The 21967-nt window shown below is 35.4% G+C and overlaps 1 protein-coding gene across 1 annotated transcript; it reads left to right on the forward strand.

Annotated features, from left to right (window-relative positions):
- The first annotated feature begins 201 nt into the window (after window positions 1-201).
- On the forward strand, window positions 202-21766 carry LOC111051470 (membrane-associated protein Hem). The gene is made up of 4 exons (XM_039429537.1): window positions 202-363; window positions 10210-10361; window positions 13470-13699; window positions 16403-21766. Exon 4 carries the CDS (start codon window positions 16764-16766, stop codon window positions 20124-20126), a length of 3363 nt encoding a protein of 1120 aa, XP_039285471.1. The 5' UTR covers window positions 202-363; window positions 10210-10361; window positions 13470-13699; window positions 16403-16763; the 3' UTR covers window positions 20127-21766.
- The last annotated feature ends 201 nt before the right edge of the window (window positions 21767-21967 follow it).

A 21967-nucleotide genomic window follows, 5' to 3' on the forward strand; every position in this document is an offset into this window, starting at 1 on the left:
CCACCATGTTGTTCAGCTAATCCTTGGAAATCGACAACAATGTCTTACATGGTTGATCTCGTATTGATCTCCTCTATCGATCTGTATAGTCTCAATGCTGGATTCCGCGGCCCATATACTAAAGTGCAGCCGGCGTTTGGCTACCAGGAGCGCTTAAGTTGATATCGCATGTTCATGTGGTTTTCTTTGAAGTCGTCGTTCCAGTTTGTCGCAGTCTACAACTTAATAGTCTTTAGGTGTTGGTAAAAGGGAAAGTGGGATGGTAAAGGAATCATCAAATCAATCATGATATGATTGGAAGTTATTAGTTTTATCAAACGTATTTAATTGGCTACATCCTTTATAAGCTACAGCATTTTGCAGGTGACTATGATTATATTTCATAACTCATAATCTCTACGGTATTGTAATCAATATTTGTAAGTCCATTCACTATTGTTTTCCTTTCAAGTTCTCTATTCCGGTATTGAATTTTGAATTTTTGACATTCTCTAATAAATTGAAATTTTAAATTTATATTAAGCTTAATTCGTTAATACTTTGAATACTCATCACAACCTTGATGGTAAAAAAAATTGAAAGAAATGCACCTGTATTTTATAAGGTATCTTGCATTAGAGGTTATGTTTACATAATAATTTTGTAATAAGATTATTGTTGTCATGTATCATAATTTGAGGATTCATTACAATAATAGCTAATTCAGATTCAAATTCATTTATTTTTATGTTCAAAATAATTTGATTTGTTATGATTGTGCTCCAAAATTTTTTTTCTTTAACCTGAGTCATATCGTGATACGCCTACGCCTACACTGTATTGGTCATATCATATTCATTATCATGTGGCAATTATTAAATAAAAATGACATATCCGTGTCATTTACATCAGCATTATGGATAAATTATAATTAGTTTCATAATAGTTGTTAGTAACACCCACGATTTTCCAATTCTACCGTCGGCGTACCATCACTCGTGTAAGCATTATTGGTATTATTTTTTGGAACATTTTGTGTGAGTGTGAGCATATAAAATCATTTTTTTATTTTTCACTATATTGTGGTAATTGCTATAGTGAGGTCCACGTTATAATGGCAGTGGATAAAGATAGAAGAATAGCGATGCCGATTCTCTGCATTAATTAATTATATTTCTACACTGACAAAAACATAATTGGTATCGTTGTGGACCTAGAAAAGGTTAGTACCACCGGCTATGTCGAATGATAGACAAGGATAGCAAAGCCAAAGATGATCAAATACTGTTATTATAACGTGGACCTCACTATATTATTGATATTGCTTACGGCTTAAGTCATGTTTTGCTTAATAGTAGGTCTACAGCCTGAGGTCTGATATCCAAAAATACATTTTACAGTTTTCATTCACGTTTTCAAGATTTTAAAATTACTATTAAGTGAAATATGTAATGTATATTAAATGTAAATATTCACTTTGTACAATATAGGGCTATTACTTTAATTCTTATTTTGACATAAAAATATCATTCAGTAAGTTACCTTTTCATATTCTATGCATTACACGTTTCAAGTTCCGATAGTCATTTCAAATTTAATTGGCATTTTATGATAAATGTAATTAAAATTTATCATTATACCTAACATATTTTATCTTTACTATTTTATTTGAAAATCACACAACTTAATGCATACGGTAGATAAAATATAGAAGGGGTACTTGATGTTTTTTATTCTTTATTATATTTACAGTATTGTCTATCAAAAACAAAACTTTTCCACTTTCTAGATCGCTGGCCAAGTCATGCTTGGATTGATCGTTCATTCAATTTAACCACTTGTAAGACGGAGCTATAAAAAAGTATCAAACCTCAATCCACATAATCAATGCTCATGCCATCACATCAATGTTTATGCCATCACATCAATGCTCATGCCATCACATCAATGCTCATGCCATCACATCAATGCTCATGCCGTCAGCTCAATGCTCATCGTCATCATGATGGCGATATTTTTATTCATTAACAGAGCCAAAAATCATGATATATGCAATATGATCGTGAGAGAGGACAACAGACTGACCCCAATGCTACAGATCATGAGTATTTTCACAAAAAAATAATTTTCCTCGAATAGACTTCTGTCAATCATCTGCCAAGTAGGGAACATTTGAATACGCATTTCACTGACTCAAATGGTGGAACACTTCTAATGCCAGCACAGGGTAACATTCCCTCACTCTTGACAAACGACAGTGTGGCACATCCAAATTTGTCCTTCTTTGAGTGTTGTAGAAGACTAGGAGTTCACTTTTCCTCCGCTGCAGCGTTGATTTGTTATTTCTCCTTAAAGGTTGATTCAGACATGTGGGACTGTGCTGCGTAACGTATGCGATGAGACTGCGGCCTGTCGATTTTAGATGGATTTGCCAAAACGGTCTCTCCATTTGAAATGCATGGCTAGAGCCTACAGTCATTCACACATAGGGACTGTGCTGGTGTTGAGAGCTCTTCAAAGCCACGGTCTCATGCCATGTGGATCGCCGAACCGGCTTCGGCTGTTTCTGAAGAGCGTCGGGCATCTTCGTGTACACGTGTCGGCTGTTCTGGCTTGTATTAAGAATATTATTGACCAAGCGAAGTGAGGTCTAAGATTCAAATCGACGGTTTGGCATTTCTCTTAATGTTTATATGTTGCGCATTTACAGCGATTTTCATGAAATTTGACAGGTATGTTACTTTTTAAATTGCGCGTCGACGTATATACAAGGTTTTTGGAAATTTAGCATTTCAAGGATAATATGAAAGGAAAAAAGAGCCTCCTTCATCCGCCAATATTAGAGTAAAAATCAGACTATAGAATTATTTATCATGAATCACCTGTTTAGTAGACTATAATACTACCCGTTCAAAAACATCGAACATCTTGAAAATATATCTTTCCATCAACGTCAAAGATCTTAAAGATGCATATCTAAGAGATATCTCTTTAAGGTCTTTTATCAACGTTGTAGACAGTATGTTTCCATACGTTGTTTCCATCTGTTGCAGCCAGACCTGATAACAGCGCTCTCACTCACATTCCGGGACGACACGTCACGGTACGATAGGACAGAAAGCTCTGTTTTTTAGTTTATTTTTCTAGGCATTTTAAATTGATAAATTATTTATTATTTTTTGAGAAAACATAACAACAGGTCAATGTAACTTACTGAGCGCGAGGTCTAGTGTTCACAGAACTACTAGTAATCGTCAATTCATTCTCAAGTATTTTCAAACGGTTCTCGAACTTCGGTATACTCATACGAAGATACTTGAAAAATTTCACTTGGTCACTTTTAAGACGCGAAAATATTGTGTGGAGTTCTCTCTCTTCATCTCTTGCTCTCCACAGCTTGTGCACTCAATATTTTCGCCTCTTTCTTTCTCTCTTCTTCTTGTTCTTTAAATACAATAAACGCACCAACCGCTATAATGACATTCTCTTCGTCGGAATCCATCTCTGTGACTAAAGTAAAGAAGTGATTGCACTGGAATGACGTAATACAGAGCAAAACAGAAACAGCACCGCCGCAGCACAGTTCTTTGTGTGTGAATTATAGCAACTCGACACGTCGCAGTCCCATCGCAGCACAGTCCCATACGTGTGAATCAACCTTAAATATGTAGCAGAGAGCCAAAATATCCATGCAATGTGTCATATGACCTGTCCCCCACTCCCACCCGTCTCCGATTTCGCTGGCCGATCATGCTCCGCCTATTCGTTTGCATGATGCGGGATGCCAGTCATCAGCTGCTTTTGTAAAGTTTGTGTGTTTTTTTTCTTTTATGAGCATTGCTTGGCGAGAAATGGCGGCATTTAAAGGGGAGGAGCTAATCCTAACTGTAAGAAATTTTCCAGTTTTATATGATCAGACTCACGAGGAATATAGAAACACTGACTACAAGGATATGATTTGGAAAGTAGTTGCGAAGGAATTGAACGTAGAAGGTGAGAAATATTCTTTCATATATTTTTGATAAATATTCAGCTTATTAATACTGTAGAACTCCAATTATCTGAACTCTGATTATCTAAATCGCTTCTCGAAAAAGTGGGCGACATTTCCGCGAATCCAAGATATGTTGAAAAAGCATTAATCAAACTCTTTTTTCTTCTTCTTCTTTTGGTTCCTTCTCCTATCGGAGGTTGGAAATCATCACGGCAATTTTCACTTTATTGATTGCAACTCTCTTTTAGAAAAGTTTAATTTATACAGTAACGATCTTAACCGGTTGTAATCGAATCAAATACTATTATAATGTACTGGGTGTTTCAAAAGGAATGACTCAATTTTAAACAGTTATATTTATTTTAAAAAATAGTGCACACAAACCAATTTTACATCAAATTACTCGCAGAAGTATTGAGTTTATGATTGTGTATTATAAGTGTTCCAATGCCCTCCTTTTGAGGCTCGAACGACATCTTGACGGTAGCCTAATTCATCCCAGCCTGTTTACAAGGAACAACGTTAAAGATCGTGTTCATGTTCCTCCCTTAGTATTTGTTATTGAGGAGCTAAAAACCAGGATAACTGATGCAGTAGGCAGTAGCTAAAGTCAGAGAAGACAGTCTTGCGAACAGGCTGGGATGAATTAGGCTACCGTCTAGATGTCGTCCGAACCTCAAAAGGAGGGCACATAGAACACTTATAATCCACAATCATAAACTCGATACTTCTGCGACTAATTTAGAATGTAAAATTGGTTTGTGTGCACCATTTTAAAAATAATAAATATGACTTTAAAATTGGGTTATTCTTTTTGAAACAACCGGTATTTTTCTAAATTTCCAGTTTTTTTTTTTTGAAAAACTAATCATCCGAATATTTGATTTACCGAATGGGTCCAGTCCCAATTTATTCGTATAATTGGAGTTCTTCTGTACCAAAATATCAATTATCATTAATAGTATCTTGTAAAAATAACTTATATAACATGTTACCACATAGTCCTATTATATTTTTACTTGAATTTATTTTCTTTTAGAAGATCTGTTCTATATAATTACTAAGCAATAATACATTCAAACTTTTTTTTGCTTCGCTATCATTATTTTTTATGTCATAGTTTATTAGCTTCAGATTACAGAGGATGTCAAAAATATTTCTTATTTTCATAATGAAAACACCGCCAGTAATGGTGGTCAAGACACAAGAACTGTAGTCTCCATCAAATCGAATGAAATTGTGTAAGATACATGCTGCCAGTACAATATTCATTATGTTTTCAGGGCTATAAACTTTTCTATTTCACTCACTGTTTTCGCTCACTATTCACGTGAGGTGACAGTATCTCTAATATCACGATTTAAAAAAAGAATACAGACTTGATTCGACACCTATGGTTTCATCTTCCGTGTGAACAATCTGAGCATTGAAAAATGTGGGTTAGGACACCTTGTAGGGTTGTTAAATATTAGTTGCAGTACAATAAGGTAGGATAATAATTGTGAATATAAACATTTTAATTAGTAAACAGGAAATAAGTATATAAAATTATACAAGATCACTTCTTTTCCACTACAAAACAGTTTTAGTAGAAATAATAAAACATAGACTATGAAATATGCAATTCTTTGAAAAGTTTCAATGAATCATGAAGAACTTCAACTTTGAATAGAACTTAATTTTGTTAGAACTAAACCTAGTTTAACTTTGTTAGAATTTAACTTTGAATCATGAAGACTTGATAATTATTAAGTGTTTAGTCGAGATTTAATAATTATTAATGAAGGCCTGACATTCTTGCCACTCCACTCTACCCTCGTAAGAATTGAAGTATTGTTCGAATTGCTCTTGAATGCGGCACTGTTTTTCCTACCTCTGCGACGTGGAAAGTGTTGGAGACGAGATTTATCCACTAGAGTTGTGTTAGTATCATATGTTAGTTGAAGCATATTGCAGTCTCCATCAATTCGAATAAAATATACATAATGGAAGTAAAATATTCATTATGTTGTCAGAACTTTCCTAGAGGTCTCATGAAAATTTTTAATTTTTACACCATAATGCCAAAAACTTTTTGCGATATTTCTGGGGGACATTTTTTCCAGGAATGTTACTGAAGTTGGAATTAGGCTAAACCTCATATGAGTTTCCTCTAAAGAAACCTTATTACATCTACGAAAATAAGATTGTACCGAGCAAACTACAGGTAAAAGAACAATGGAGTGCCTTTTCTTGTAGTTGACGTACAGACTTCCTGACGATTTAGGATTCTGTATTGTCACATGCTTTTCATCCATTGCAGCTATGCAATTGGGAAACTGCCAATAGTTTCAAAATTCTATCGCTATTTTATTCTAGTTGTCGTGGAGCTGGCATTACTTCACTAGTTCAAAAGTACTTAAATTTATACTCTGCTTGTATGATGAACACTAGAAGAGACTGTACATTTTTCCGAATCTGTAAGGCTGGGCGTACACGGTTAGTCAAGACAAGACTAGTCACGTTCAGTCACAATACTCCACATAGTTGCTTATGAAGCAACACTCACCGATTAGTCATTGCAATTAGACATGTCTTCATAAGCAACTGAGTGAAGTATTGTGACTAAACTTGTCTTGTCTTGACTTACTGATGTTTGCCTAGCCTAACTGAATGATATGGGTTTGTACGAATCTCCTGTTGCAAGTAACTGTAACACAAACAACTTGTATTAATAAATTTCTTCCATTTTTAGGGCAAGAGGAGGAATGTAAAAAACGATGGAATGGAATTCGAGACAGTCTGCGAAGAGCTAGACAGAAAAGGAAATCTAGACACGCAGTAACACCAACCTATAAATATAAATATGAGTCCATCCTTACCTTCCTGATTCCACATCTGGCTGATCGAAAAGGCTCGAGTAATGTTGCAGATGATGAGGATGTAGCTGATGACCCTCTCCAGCAGAATTCCAGCAAAGAGACACAAAATGAGAATGACTCGCAAGATGCTACAGAATCTGCGTCGTTGCGAACACCTGAAACTCCGGAAGTTCTACTTTCCATCAGCCGCAGTAGACCTCTGTTTGCAAATCGCAAAAGGAAGCTGGAGGCAAAGCCTCAACAGACGTCATCATATCAGCGGATGCCATATGATATATCGGCTAAGAGAAAGAATGAGTCGGGGAGAAATGATGCACCGCACCATGTTGATGCATTTTTGGCCGGAATCGGTACAACACTGAAAACACTGCATCCTCTTCGCTTGCACTCTGCCAAGGGGAAGATTTTTGAAATCGTTCAAGAGTATGAATTGCAGCAGATTCTTGACAATAGCAACCAGCAAACTGAGATGACGCATACAGGCAACGCCTCTGATGCAACCTCTCTTTCAATGTCAGAAGAAGAAGGATCGTATGCAGATTATAATGGAGCTGCTACACATTTTTTAGGTATTCAACATACTTCAGCATCTCCTGCATTCAATGAAGGAGCTGATAATTGAATATTCTCTTCTTATACATTTTTTATATTAACTGTAAAATTGCAATTAAATGTTAATAAATTTGTTAAGGTGATTTTATTGTGCTCATTACACCTTTCTCATATCCAATTAAAGCTCAGATTTATTTGGAAAAATAAATTATTAACAGCATGGTTGATGAAATAAAATATCCTATTTACGTGATTTTATTGTGCTCATTACACCTTTCTTATGTCCATTTAAAGTTCAGATTTATTTGGAAAGATCATTGAATAACAGCATGGTTGATAAAATAATATATCCTATTTACATAATATTAAGCTGTTTATGAACCAACGGTACAATCTTTCTGTCAATGAATAAACACTCCTATAACAACAAATGCTATTCCCTTCCTGCCCAAATAATTTTACACAATTTTCGAACACTTTCTTAATATTTATGTAAGGAACTGGCAACGCTAAAATTGAATAAAAATTTCTACTCTTAAAATTGAATAAAAATTTCTACTCTTAAAATTGAACGTTTCTTTAATAAAACTTAATCGTTACAGTATGAAATGTGTCTTGTTTCACAAGTTAAGGTCCAATTCCTAAGCGACGACTGTACGACTCAATCCGCGCGACGATTGTAGTATAGACTGTAGTATATTACTGTAGGTTATTGTAGTCTGTACATGTCGAACATAGCAGTCCATACAGCGTGGCTAGAGTCGTCGCTTAGGAATTGAACCTTGAAATGCATTATCAAATTAATGAAATGAATAATGATTTTTCACAAGAGACCTTTTAGTGAATGAGATAGTATCTCAAGCTGCGTTGACCCCAAAATTATCAACAAAATGTTAATTTATTCGTCCTTATAGATTATATTGGAGTGAACATAACTTATCATACACATGATGTGCATATGTGTTTGTCAAGCTCCGTTTAATCTGATAGAATCTATAGATTGATTCTATTAGATTGAACATGACTTATCATACACATGATGTGCATATGTGTTTGTCAAGCTCCGTTTAATCTAATAGAATCTATAAGGACGGACAAATAAACTTTTTGTTAATTACTCTGGTGTAAACGCAGCTTTACTCTAAAACTAGTACTAAGCGAGGTGTTCACTTTTCCAAAAACGTGTCTTGCTTGGCTGAATTTAGACTTTCTCTGAGTTGTTCAAGTTTCAACTGATTGAAGGTTGATTGATTTGACATTCTAAAATAATTGAAATTGTTCGTCCAGCAGATGAGATGAAAGTGAGGTGAACTCTCATCCCTTTTGTCTTGTTTCCCATGCATCATGTACCCAATTTTCATGTTTTCTAATTCTCTTCCTTAATAAACTTTAGGCTAACCATTGTTGATTTCATCTAACACATTGCCACAACATCTGATTCACTATTACTAGAATGCTTCAGTATTTTAGTGCAATACTACGTTGAGACTGGCGATCTCGAGTTGGACTTGAGCCGCGTTTACACTAAAGTTATGTATACAATTACAACCCTATTTTGAAGTAGGATTATGAAGCTGCGTTTACACTAAAGTTATTAACAAAATGTTTATTTCTCCGTCCTTATAGATTCTATTAGATTGAACATAACTTATCATATACATGATGAACATATGTGTTTGTCAAGTTCCGTTCAATCTAATAGAATCTATAAGGACGGAAAAATAAACATTTTGTTAATAACTTTGATGTAAACGCAGCTTTACGGTCAAATTGGAAAGGAGCAAGACAAATATACTCATTCCTTTCCGATCCCACACCGGCCACATTTTTAAAGAAAGATCGGACATTATTCGGATCGGAACGCTGTATAAAAGGTGTGTCTCAGCCTTTACCCAGGTATTGATCACATGTCACAAGTCATGTGACTTGATTTATGTGAATGTGACACAGGCGGGATATATCACTACCTCCGTAAACAAAGCCGTAGTGCATTCGTGTGACGTCAGCACAGGTAGGGCTCCTATACCAATAAAACACTAGCTGATATAGATCAGCTGTAATCAACGAATTTCTATTTTTTTTACGGAGGTAGTGGATATATCTGATTAAAGCTGGGGACCCACTTGTCATGCAGCGCTCCGATTCGATCACGGATGACAACGGCCTACAATGGCACATGCCACACATGTCTGTCACGTGATCGGTCTCACCATCACACACAGAATCTCAACCCCACACAAATATCGGGCTTAGGATCGGAACGCTACATGAAAAGTGTGACCCCGGCTTAAAAGCGAACGCACAGAGCAGCAGACAGATGGAGGTAAAATTCCTCCCAACGCACACAGACGTTCTCCTGCTGCATATGTCTGCTCACGCTTGCATGGAGCCGTTTGACTCTGTCTCTGTCTTCTCATGTGTGTGTGTTCGCCTTTATACTTCTTATTGACTTTCGTTTTGTAGGAATCCAAAAATCAGTCAGTCACTTCACCGAAAAATTAAATATAAAGGTGCGTACATATATACTCGCCTCAAACACGCTTCGCCCTCGCTCCGATCATGAACGTTACGGGAGATCGATTGCGGAGCAAAGCGAAAGTCTGTACGCACCTTAATAATTCACTTTATAGTAATTCATCAATCACTTTCATTCGAAATGTCATTTCTATGATTATGTATGTATATTTCAATTATTATTGTATTATTAATTGGAAATATTTTCTAGTGATTCTGTGTTTTGCCGAAATAAAGTTTATTATTATTATATCGTAATGGAGGTTTTTAAAAACGTGTTGTAACCTATCATGAATTTTTCTGTTCCAGGTGCCAACCTATGAAAAAGGTGTCTTGTTTTACTTCAATCATTGACTTGAAGCTTCCTTACAAAATCTATAAAACATCATAAATTCTCATATTTATCGGAGCATGACATAATACTAGATGTATAAGGATATATTCGATGAATTTTCAACTTGGTAAGTCAATCGTATCTCACTAGATTGATTTGAGTGGTTCAATTGTTTATTACTTTCTATACCGAATATTTAAGAAGTTTTAGAACGGCTCAATATTTCTTGTATGGGAAGTAATGGGAAGGTTGTCAGACATCATTTCAATACATTTCAATATTAATGATTTTCTTAAAGTTGACATTGGGAACTGCTCAATCGTATCCTTTGCTGATGATACCGCTCTCACTTTCACTGGCAATTCCTGGGAGGACGTGCGCCTTAGCGCAGAAAATGGTCTAAGAGTAGCACAATCTTGGTTCGATGAACATCTGCTTACTTTAAATGCTTCTAAAAGCGTATTCATGACTTTCTCACCCAATGCCCAAACACAACCTCATGAAATAGAAAGTATTAAAATACACCAAGTAAACTGCAATTGTCAACAATCAACAAATCACTGCTTTTGTCCTGAAATTCGAAAAAAGGACCGAGTAAAATACCTGGGAATACTGTTGGATCCATATCTGAGATGGAATATTCATATAAACAGCATGTGTTTAAAAATAAAATTTCTAATATATAAATTTCATCAAATTAGAGAACTAAATAACTTGAAAATAGCCCGATTAATCTACTTCTCTTATGCACAAGCTGTCTTACAATATGGAATAAGAGCTTGGGGTGGAGCCTTGAACACACATTTTGAAAAACTTTTCATAATTCAAAAATATATTATTAAAACAATTCTAGGCAAACCCAGACTTTATCCTACAAGCGATCTTTTCAATGAATTCAAAGTACTAACTGTTCGACAGCTGTACATAAAAAATTTGATATTATATATTAAGAAGAATAAAAATAAATTTCTTCTTCGTGAAAGAAACTTGAATTTAAATTTACGTCCTATTAGAGAAACATTCCATCAAGAGAGGATGGATTTGAATGTATGTAGAAGACAATTCACTTACTTATCACAGAGGATAATAAATCTTGTTCCTACTCATTTTGTTGCCAATACAAGCCGGAGCAAAAAACTAAATTGCGAGATTGAGGAATGGATAAGATCAAATAAAACTGAAGAAAAAATCTTCTAAGCACCAACTGTTTCTTGTTTTTATGTTTTTGTTTTTTTTTTTATCATAGAATAATAATTATTGTGTTTTACTAACTTTTATCTAATTTAATCTACAAACTTATATTTGTGTGTAAGTTCCACTAATCTTTGTTCTTTTTTGGTTCAATTTCTTAGTTTTATATTGAATAAATATATTACTGCAACTTAGGTCTACGCACAGGTTTTACCTTGTAGGCTACTCCTTAAACATAGATGGACATAAAAAAATAATATACTGTAGTTTTGGGATCATTTTATATATTTAATAGTATTTTTCTTGTATTATTTTTATATGTTATAATATTAGATTATTATAATTGTGTATGTTTTTTGAGAATAAATTTGAATTTGAATACAAGAAGATGAATTGCGGAAAACATTTCATAAAAATCTATAAAATGTTTAGCGCTATCGAAGATTGGCCTATTAACATTTTGAAATACTTATAAATCAAGCATAAATGAGTATGTATTACAAATCAAAATCGTAACATTTTATTTCTGTAAGGCCCGGTATCATTAATAGTTATATTTAATAAGTGTCCTAGAAACCAAGCCCAAGTGTTGGTAAAAACTTGTAACATCTACTCACATTTCAAGATGTTTTTCTACATTTCGAGAAGTTGAATTTGATTGATATATTTTAGTGAACTCATTCATTTCATTTATTAGTATTTCAATATCTTGAGATATCGATGTACGATAACAGTTAACTTGTAGTTTTATTAGTAAAATGATTTTCTCAAATCGATGAAATGCTAATTTATATTGCAATCAATCTCTTGTGTATTTCTCTAATTCCAATTCCGTATTTTTAATTTTCCATGACAATATTACTCACTTATTTTTCTCTATTCTTGATTTCTATTTTTTTCAATGAAAGTTAACAAGCTTGATTAAACAAATATATACAGGGTTGGACAGGGAGGTATGGATGATTTAAAATAACAGTTAAACACTCATTTTTAAACGAAATTCAAAATTTATTTTTTTGTGTGTACCTTGGATGTTGCCATTATAAAAATTATATAGGAAAAAATTAAAACATTGATTATGTACTGAAAATAACATCTGTTGTCCGTTTTTGTCCATACACTCCTGTAGACGTTGTGAGAAGTTGTCCATACTGAAGCATTGCACGTGGTGCCGCTCGAATTTCTTGTGTTATTGCTTCACTCAGGGCTTCAAGGGTTCGTGGTTTGTTTATGTATACACGTGCTCTTAGGTAGCTCCATAAAACTAATTATTGGCCTTCACTTTTTTTGAGAACAGTTGAACCGTCACTGTCAATACGGATCGTTACCTAACGATGCTGCGTGAATTTTTTCTGCCACAATTGAGAAGACGACGTATCAACGGCAATACTGTATGGTTTCAACAAGATGGGGTGACATGCCATACATCGAGAGCAGCTATGGAAATTCTAAGGCAGACCTTCCCTGGACGCCTCATTTGGTTTCGTGGCCTCCTCGGTCACCGTCACCTTGTAACTATTTTTTATGGGGCTACCTTAGCCCTTGCCTTCCCATAAAATAGCTTGCACGTGTATACATAAACAAACCTCGAACCCTTGAAGCCCTGAGTGAAACAATAACACGAGAAATTAGAGCGGTACCACGTGCAATGCTTCATAGGAGTATGGACAACTTCTCACAACGTCTACAGGAGTGTATGGACAAAAACAGACAGCATTTAACAGATTTATTTTTCGTACATAATCAATGTTTTAATGTTTTCCTAAATAATTTTTATAATGACAACATCCAAATTACACACTACAAAAATATATTTCGTGTTTCATTTAAAAATTAGTGTGTAACTGTTATTTCAAATGATCCATACCTCCCTGCCCAACCCTGTATTTATTCTTTTTCAATAAGAGTGTTTAGTTATCGAGTATTAAGGTATGTTATGAATTATTTATTAGATTAACCTACACCTTCATCAGTTTATCTAGGATGGCTTTTTACACAAACACAACTGGAAAAATTAACTCATTATTGGAAATTCTATTTTTAGAATGGAGAATCCCAAGCAGACTCTGAATCATTTGAAATCGATAGAGAAGCAAGCTGAGGACATACTAAGAGACAAAAGCGAAATTGTGGCATTGGATCGTCGTAGGAACGGAAACAGGGAGGGTCTGAGAGCTCTGAAGAAACAAACTCAATCAGATAAAACCTGGTTCGCCATTGGCCCCATACTAGTCAAAGTACCTGTTCAAACTGCAAACAAGTGGCTTGAGAAAGGTGAGCTTAGTAAAAGTTATTCAACAGTATGATTTCACGGATGTTTTCTCGAAAATTAATATTAATAATAATTAGAACAGAAAAAACGTTTATTGAATAAATAAGCTACCTTGAACGAACCTTGAAGAGGCTGCTTGACAAGGTACCATATGTAAAACATGTAAATTCAAATACAAATATGCATATATCAGCATTTTTGTTATTTTACAAGAATTTACTCAACAGTTTATCATGATATTAACAAAAGTGAGATATTACTTTTAACATGAAGAGGAGAAACCCATTTCTCCTTCCATAGTTTGTAGCATAGACACAGACGGACATCCTGCACACAATTGGATGCGCCTGTCATTTTGCTTTACGTTCTTGTGATGAACACATCTCCGTAACATACACAAATCAGTATACCTGCTGACCAGTAAACGACTTGGAACATTGCCAGCAATGGAGTGTTGCCAGCTGGAGGGGAGTGTTGTCTCTCACACAGACACAAAAGAAGGAGAATGCTGCTAGGTAGTGGGAGTGATTAGTGAAAAATAGAGCATCGGACCGTCTCCGTCTTCGAGAAAGAGCCGAACTTACATGCAAAAAATAGAAAGAAATGAATTACAAAAATACAATACATTAGTAATTAATTTCATTATGCTACATCCAAAGTTAATTATTAAACCAAATTTTCAAATTTCTTTTCAATAGCCGCATATTAACAAACTCAGCACAATTATCGGGTAAATCATTGAAAGTTTTTGGTACAATGTAGATTAAGGTGTTTCTGGCTAAATTATTCGAAGTAAATGGTACAACATACCTCTCATTCCTGAAATCATATCGATTAACTTTCATAACTAAATATTTTTTACTGAAGTAATTTTCTAAAATCAAAGTAAACAGAAATATTCCTTTTATATTCAAAACCTTGCATCTACTCAAAAGGTTTTCAAATGAAATTTCTCCCTGAGAATTGCTGACCAAACGTAAAATCTTCCTCTGTACCGAAGATATTCTCCTAACATTGCTATTAAATCCCCAACCTTGCAATCCATATCTCATAACGGACTCTCCCAAGCCTATATACATCATCCTCTTCACTTTATTGGGTATTAAATCTTTAATATAATACATTTCGGCCAATACCTGTTTGAGTCTATTACAAAATTGATAATATTTATTATAATTTATAATAATGGCTTCTGTTCATAACATAGACATGCCGCAAAGCATGTCCATAAGGGAACAAGTCAAGATAAATGAAAATAGGCAAGTTCACAGATGGACAGTCAGAAGCACACAAGTAATTAGAACGTAGATTCGCACACATTCCAGCAATTATAACCAAGCAGCAGACAAGTGCACTACAGAGTGAAGTAGCCACTTACAGGTGCTGTGTCACACTGTAAAAACGCCTTCAAAGAGTAGAAGGGATTCTCATGTCCTCAGTCATTCGATTCAATTTGATCTTTTAGTTACTATGTATATTTTTTATGTATACAGACTTTGGGTGTATACAGACTTTGAGTAATATTCAATTATCTTTCAAATCTTGAGAACCAATAAATTTTTTTCGAGGATGATGCCCACATGTGTTCTAGGCTTGTGCGTGGGTAATGATGATGATGACGAGTGGACCTACAGCTTCTGGTGGGTTCCGAATCGCCGGAAAGCAATTTTCAACTTGAAATGATTGAACTTTTTATTAATAAAACTTTGTCATGAATCTGAAACATCAGTTTATAAGATAGGCTACTTCACATGATATTCCTAGGCATTATTTTTCAACTCTGAATGCTCGCTGCACTTGTGACAAATATTTATTTATGAGCAAGCTATTCGTTCCACTTGGTTCATCATAATTTTTTTATTTATTCAGTCATTCAGAATTACACAATTTCTAGAAAAGTACCACAGGCTAAAGCTCAAAAAGGTTCCAATTCGAATCTGTACAACAGTCCAAATTTATCTCCATGTAGTACATGTCACCACATTTTTAGTTAGACTCCAATTTACAATCCAAAACAAACAAAAATCACAGATTTCAAATAAAAAATGCTTCTTAATGAATTGAATCAATTACAAACAATTTAAAAAGTTCAAACTTTGAAGAAACCATGAAAGTTTGAGACCAAAAAATCGAAAATTATTCAGTTAAATTACAGTAATTTGAATTATTTATTATTATATTTTTTGTGTGTCAAGCCACAAATTTTGATCAGTACTTAAGTGGCATACACCATGTCATTTCAAGAACGGAGTCATATAAATTCACTATAACACTCCTCAATGGTATAAGGACAAGCCTCTACAAGTGTCCTAATTACCTTTGATACGAATAACTTAAAGCTGATACAGAGCCTGATATCCTCTGGAATACAATTAAAACACTTGATTCCTGAATAATACGGTACTTTTTCGAATGAGATATGAGTCTGGTGTTTTGTTTGTGTAGTAGAATTACAAGAATAAATGTTTGTCTGAAAAATACTTCAATTTTCTTCTTGGCTTCCTTTAAATAGTATATGAAAAATTGAGCAAACCATCCGTGTAGGCTGTGTATTTATTTTTGTCTGTGAAAAATACTTCAATGTATTATATGATTTGTGATTGTATCTACGAATAAATGAATGTTTTGTTGGTTTTCTTCGAATGATACATGAAAACTTGGGCAATCCATCTATATAATTTATTTTTGTTGTTATCTGATTGCAGATCAAGTGACTGTGAGTGCTGAAATAAACAAGATCAGAAGCGATATGAAGGTGAAGGTGAATAACTTGCGTGATTTGGAGTTCCAAGATCCCGTTCCCGGAATGAATTTGAAGCCGCTCTCCCGAGAAGAAATGAATGCTGTCAATCAGGTGATGGGTGGACATGCCTAGGAATCTGTAAAGTTTTACAATAATCTTTTCTGAACTCAAAATATCATTATCAAGAACTGGAGATTAGTGTTAAGTCTAGTTGATTGGTGACAGTAAAGAGTGTTCAATTGATTAGTGTATTGGATTTAAGAGATATTTTACTTGATCTTGATAGTTATTAACTTGGTAGTAATCTTTGTAAAGTGTTAAAAATGGCTAGACCTCTACCAAGCCAGCAAAAGCTGGCTGAAAAGCTGTGTATAATCAATGATAGAGGGATCGGTATGCTTACCAGGATTTATAATATCAAAAAAGCATGCGGAGATGCCAAGTCAAAGCCAGCCTTCTTATCTGACAAAACTCTGGAATCCTCGATCAAATACATTGTGAAGAAATTTCCTCACATTGATTTGAAGCAGCTTCAAGGCATTAACCATCTTCGCAGTGAAATTATCAAGTCACTCTCACTGTATTACTATACTTTTGTGGATTTATTAGATTTTCGTGACAACGTATCTGAGCTTCTGACAACTATTGATGCTTGTAAAGTTCATCTCGATATTACACTGAACTTCGAGTTGACAAAAGCGTATCTGGATTTGGTGGTGACGTATGCGACCCTCATGATTCTGTTGTCCAGAGTAGAGGACAGAAAGGCAGTGCTGGGTTTGTTCAATGCTGCCCATGAGATGGTGCATAACCAAGGAGACGCCAGTTTCCCAAGGTTGGGTCAGATGATCACCGAATATGAGCATCCAATCAAGAAGCTATACGAAGAGTTCTATCCCCATGCTGACCTCCTGCACAATGCACTTCTGTCTCTATGGCCTGTGTACGTGTCTCGCAACTTGACGGCCGACAAGTGGAGGTCTGATCAGAAATTGAGTTTGGTTGGCAACCCTAGTCAGCTGTTGAAACCTTCTCAGACAGACACCATGTCCTGCGAATACCTATCGTTGGAATCGCTTGAAAGGTGGATCATTTTCGGTTTCATGTTGTGCCACCATAAACTGAACAAAGAGCAGTCCAACAAGCTTTGGCTGATGGCGCTGGAAAACAGCTGGGTCATCACCCTCTTCCGTGATGAGGTTATCTTCATTCATGCTTACATTCAAAACCTTTTCGATGGTATCAAAGGTTATGGAAAACGTGTATCTGAAGTCAAAGATTGCTACAATCAAGCTATACAGAAAGCAACCTACAAGCATCGGGAAAGGAGGAAGTTCCTAAGAACAGCGTTGAAAGAGCTCTGCTTGATCTTCACTGATCAACCAGGACTTCTTGGGCCTAAAGCGCTTTTGATATTCATTGGTCTATGTTTTGCCAAAGATGAAGTCTACTGGCTGTTGAGGCATAATGATAATCCTCCCCAACAGAAGAGCAAAGGAAAAACAGCCGAGGATCTAGTTGACAGGCAGTTACCTGAACTGTTGTTTCACATGGAGGAGTTGAGAGTTCTTGTAAGGAAATACTCCCAAGTAATCCAGAGATACTTTGTGCAATATTTGTCTGGCTTTGATGCAATCGCTTTGAACAAAATGATGCCCAACTTGGCTGTTTGTCCGGAAGATGAGAATATAATTCTATCATCAATCTACAAAAGCGTATCCAATCTATCTGTCAAGCAAGTAGAAGAAAATGAAATGTTTGATTTTCAAGCTCTAAGGTTGGACTGGTTTCGCTTGCAGGCCTACACATCAGTCAGCAAATCCCCAATAGCACTTGCAAACAACAAAGATTTGGCTTCACTTCTAGACACTATCGTTTTCCATACAAAAATGGTCGACTATCTTGATGAAATTGTTATTGAGACATCAGATCTCTCGATTTTTTGTTTCTACAGCAAAATATTTGAGGATCAATTCCATATGTGTCTGGAGTTCCCTGCTCAGAACAGATATATCATCGCGTTTCCATTGATCTGCAATCATTTTCAGAGTTGCACTCATGAATTATGTCCTGAAGAGAGACATCATATAAGAGAACGTAGCCTGTCAGTGGTGAATATGTTTTTGGACGAAATGGCAAAAGAAGCTAAAAATATTATTACTACAATTTGTGACGAACAGTGCACCATGAGTGACAAGCTCCTACCAAAACATTGTGCGATGCTGATTTCTCAGGTGGTCAACCGCAAAAGAAAAGACAAGAATAATAAAAAGATCATACCGGAAATCACCAAGCCAGGTGCTGAAAGTTATCGCAAAGTGAGAGAAGATCTGACTACCATGGACAAGCTGCATATGGCATTGACCGAACTGTGTTTCGCTCTCAATTATTGTTCAACTATCAATGTTTGGGAGTACACTTTCGCCCCGCGAGAGTATCTTCACCAGCATCTGGAGAATAGATTTGCGCGGGCTCTTGTGGGGATGGTCATGTTTAATCCGGATACTAGTGAAATAGCTAAACCTTCAGAGCTGTTGGCCAGTGTTAGAGCTTACATGAATGTACTACAAACTGTTGAGAACTACGTGCACATTGACATTACAAGAGTGTTCAACAATGCGCTGCTGCAACAGACACAACAAATAGACAGTCATGGCGATAAGACGGTTGCTGCTCTGTACACTCAGTGGTATTCTGAAGTACTGTTGCAAAGGGTGAGTGCAGGCAACATTTGTTTTTCGCTGAATCAACGCGCATTTGTAAGTTTGACTGCCGAGGGCGCCATTCCATTCAACGCTGAAGAGTTCTCAGATATAAACGAGCTGCGTGCTCTGGCTGAACTTATAGGGCCTTACGGCATGAAGCTGCTGAACGAAACACTGATGTGGCACATCGCCAGTCAAGTACAAGAGTTGAAGAAGTTGGTTGCTGGAAACAAAGAGGTGTTGATTGCTCTGAGGACAAATTTTGATAAACCAGAAATAATGAAGGAGCTGTTTAAGAAGCTGCAGCATGTTGATAACGTTCTGCAGAGGATGACAATAGTGGGAGTGATATTGAGTTTTCGGCAGTTGGCACAGAGTGCGCTAGTGGACGTGTTGGAGCAGCGAATTCCGTTTCTGTTGAGTTCGATTCTGGATTTCCGCCACCACGCGCCGGCCGGGGATGTGATGGCTGTCAGCGAGATGGCCTCCGGAGCCGGCCTTCTCTGCAAGGTGGACCCCACCCTAGCCGCCGCGCTCAGGAACCACAAGAGTGACACTGACGAGGACGAGCACCTGTTGGCCTGCCTGCTCATGGTCTTCGTGGCCGTCTCCATTCCCAAGCTGGCCAGAAACGACAACTCGTTCTACCGAGCGTCACTCGAAGGACATTCCAACAACATCCACTGCATGGCCACGGCTATCAACAACATTTTCGGTGCTTTGTTCACCATCTGCTCGCAGGGTGACATCGAGGATCGAATGAAGGAATTTCTCGCTTTGGCGTCTTCTAGTTTGTTGAGGCTGGGTCAAGAAGCCGACAGAGAAATCATTAAGAACCGTGAATCCGTTTACCTACTTCTAGATCAGATTGTTCAAGAATCTCCTTTCCTGACAATGGATTTGTTGGAGTCCTGTTTCCCCTACGCTCTCATTCGTAATGCTTATCATGCTGTCTACAAACAAGAGCACTCTCAAACCTAAACTCTTTCAATCTATGTGTAAAAGTCAAATTGTTTTCCAATCTCATACTATAAAAAACCAATATTTACTTTTGAATATTGTACCAGAATTAGGATAAAGAGTGTCTCTGTATTGTCCCTTGCTATATTTTATTGATTCCATTAATAAAGAAATAAGTTATAAATAATTTTTGAATAGTAGCGCTCATCGAATTTCCATCTAGCTGTTTACCCTGTTGTCAATATTTGCAGTGGTAGAAGTCTTCGGGGTGATTTACAGCATTCAATTTGGATTTTCGTTTAGTAATAATTATTAAGAAATAAGATTGTCAATAATCCAAACGTTCATGTACCTGCTTCAAAAGTAGAGGATCGGCTCTGATCTCAATATCAATAAAGATACTGAATTGATGAAGAATTTGTAATTTAGAATGTATTGATATTTTCTCATCAATTTTGTTTTTTTTTCCGTTGGGTGAAAAAAAGTTTAGAAATTCATTTTCATACAGTGTGAAACTGGTTTTCTATTTTAGTTCTAATTGTATAACACATATATTGTTTTATACATATTTATATATTTATTTATCATTTACAATCAACTTGAGGACAAAAGAAACAGACTACAGTCCAAAACTTCTTTTCATCCCAATTTCATAAAATAAATATTGTCCAAATGAAGGTTATGTGCGACTTTCCAATTCTTCACTAATTTCCACATTGAAATAAAACACAAACACTTCAAACAATTAATTTTTAATTTAGAAAGATTAATATTATACGGAGTTATAATAATTGTCAAGTCATATAGTTTGTTGGAATGTCTCTTCCCACCTATGACATCTACACTACTCTACTCGATTGATTTTTTATAATTACTTATAACTTCTTTCTCCATGAAAAAAAGAATTACTTATGTATCCAAATCGTGTCATTCTATGTAGATTAAGTTTTTGAATACTGTAGTGTTCTTATAAATTTTATAATCATTGTTTTCCTATATATTGTAGCTCTTATAATTATTTATATCGCTTCGAAGCCAAATACTTGTAAGTTTTCGCTATTACAATGCAAATTTATCCTAATGTATGCTGTGTATTCGCTAATTATTTATTGAATTGTATGTGGAAATCGTTGTAATTGATGTATTCATCAAATAATTTGAGAATTCCTTACATCAGATGCTTGAATTTGAACTCAAAGATTGATGTGCATGATCAACTGCTTGCCGTCTACATAATTCAATATTGTTTCAATAATAAACAAACAGGATGTGAGATAGATAGACTCTGTCACAATAGCGGTTTATCATTCATAAGTATTCTATTGCATCTATGTATTCTATAGAATGTTGTGTATTCTTGCAATGTTTCTATTGACGTCTACATAATTCAATATTATATTAATAATTATATACATGCTAGATTTGAGAATGGACTCTTTTCACAACGGAGGTACATCTTTCAAACTTATTTTATTTTTAATCTAAAAGTATACTACCTAAATAAAGTTCAAATGTAATTTTTACAAAGTTTGCCAAATCAGATTGATTACTGTATGTGTATTATGATTAAATATAGACTAGATTATCTTTTAATTCTATTATTAATGTGTAAATCATTATTTAATTTTGATCAATAAAAGTTTCTCTATGAATGTAACTTACCTGATGTGACTTTTCAATGCATAACTAGAAACTAATTCTGTTATCTAGTTGATGACCTTTTTCCAATTGTTGAATGATCTCCGTTCTGATATCAACTACAGAGGAGTTTCAAGTCTCATAGTACTCGAATTCTAATGTTTACCAAGAGAAGGAAAGTCAAGTGGGACACTATAACTTATTAATTAACTCATTTTATTTAG

Source organism: Nilaparvata lugens, chromosome 1 (genome assembly GCF_014356525.2).
Source record: "Nilaparvata lugens isolate BPH chromosome 1, ASM1435652v1, whole genome shotgun sequence".
In the NCBI taxonomy this organism is placed as follows: domain Eukaryota; kingdom Metazoa; phylum Arthropoda; class Insecta; order Hemiptera; family Delphacidae; genus Nilaparvata; species Nilaparvata lugens.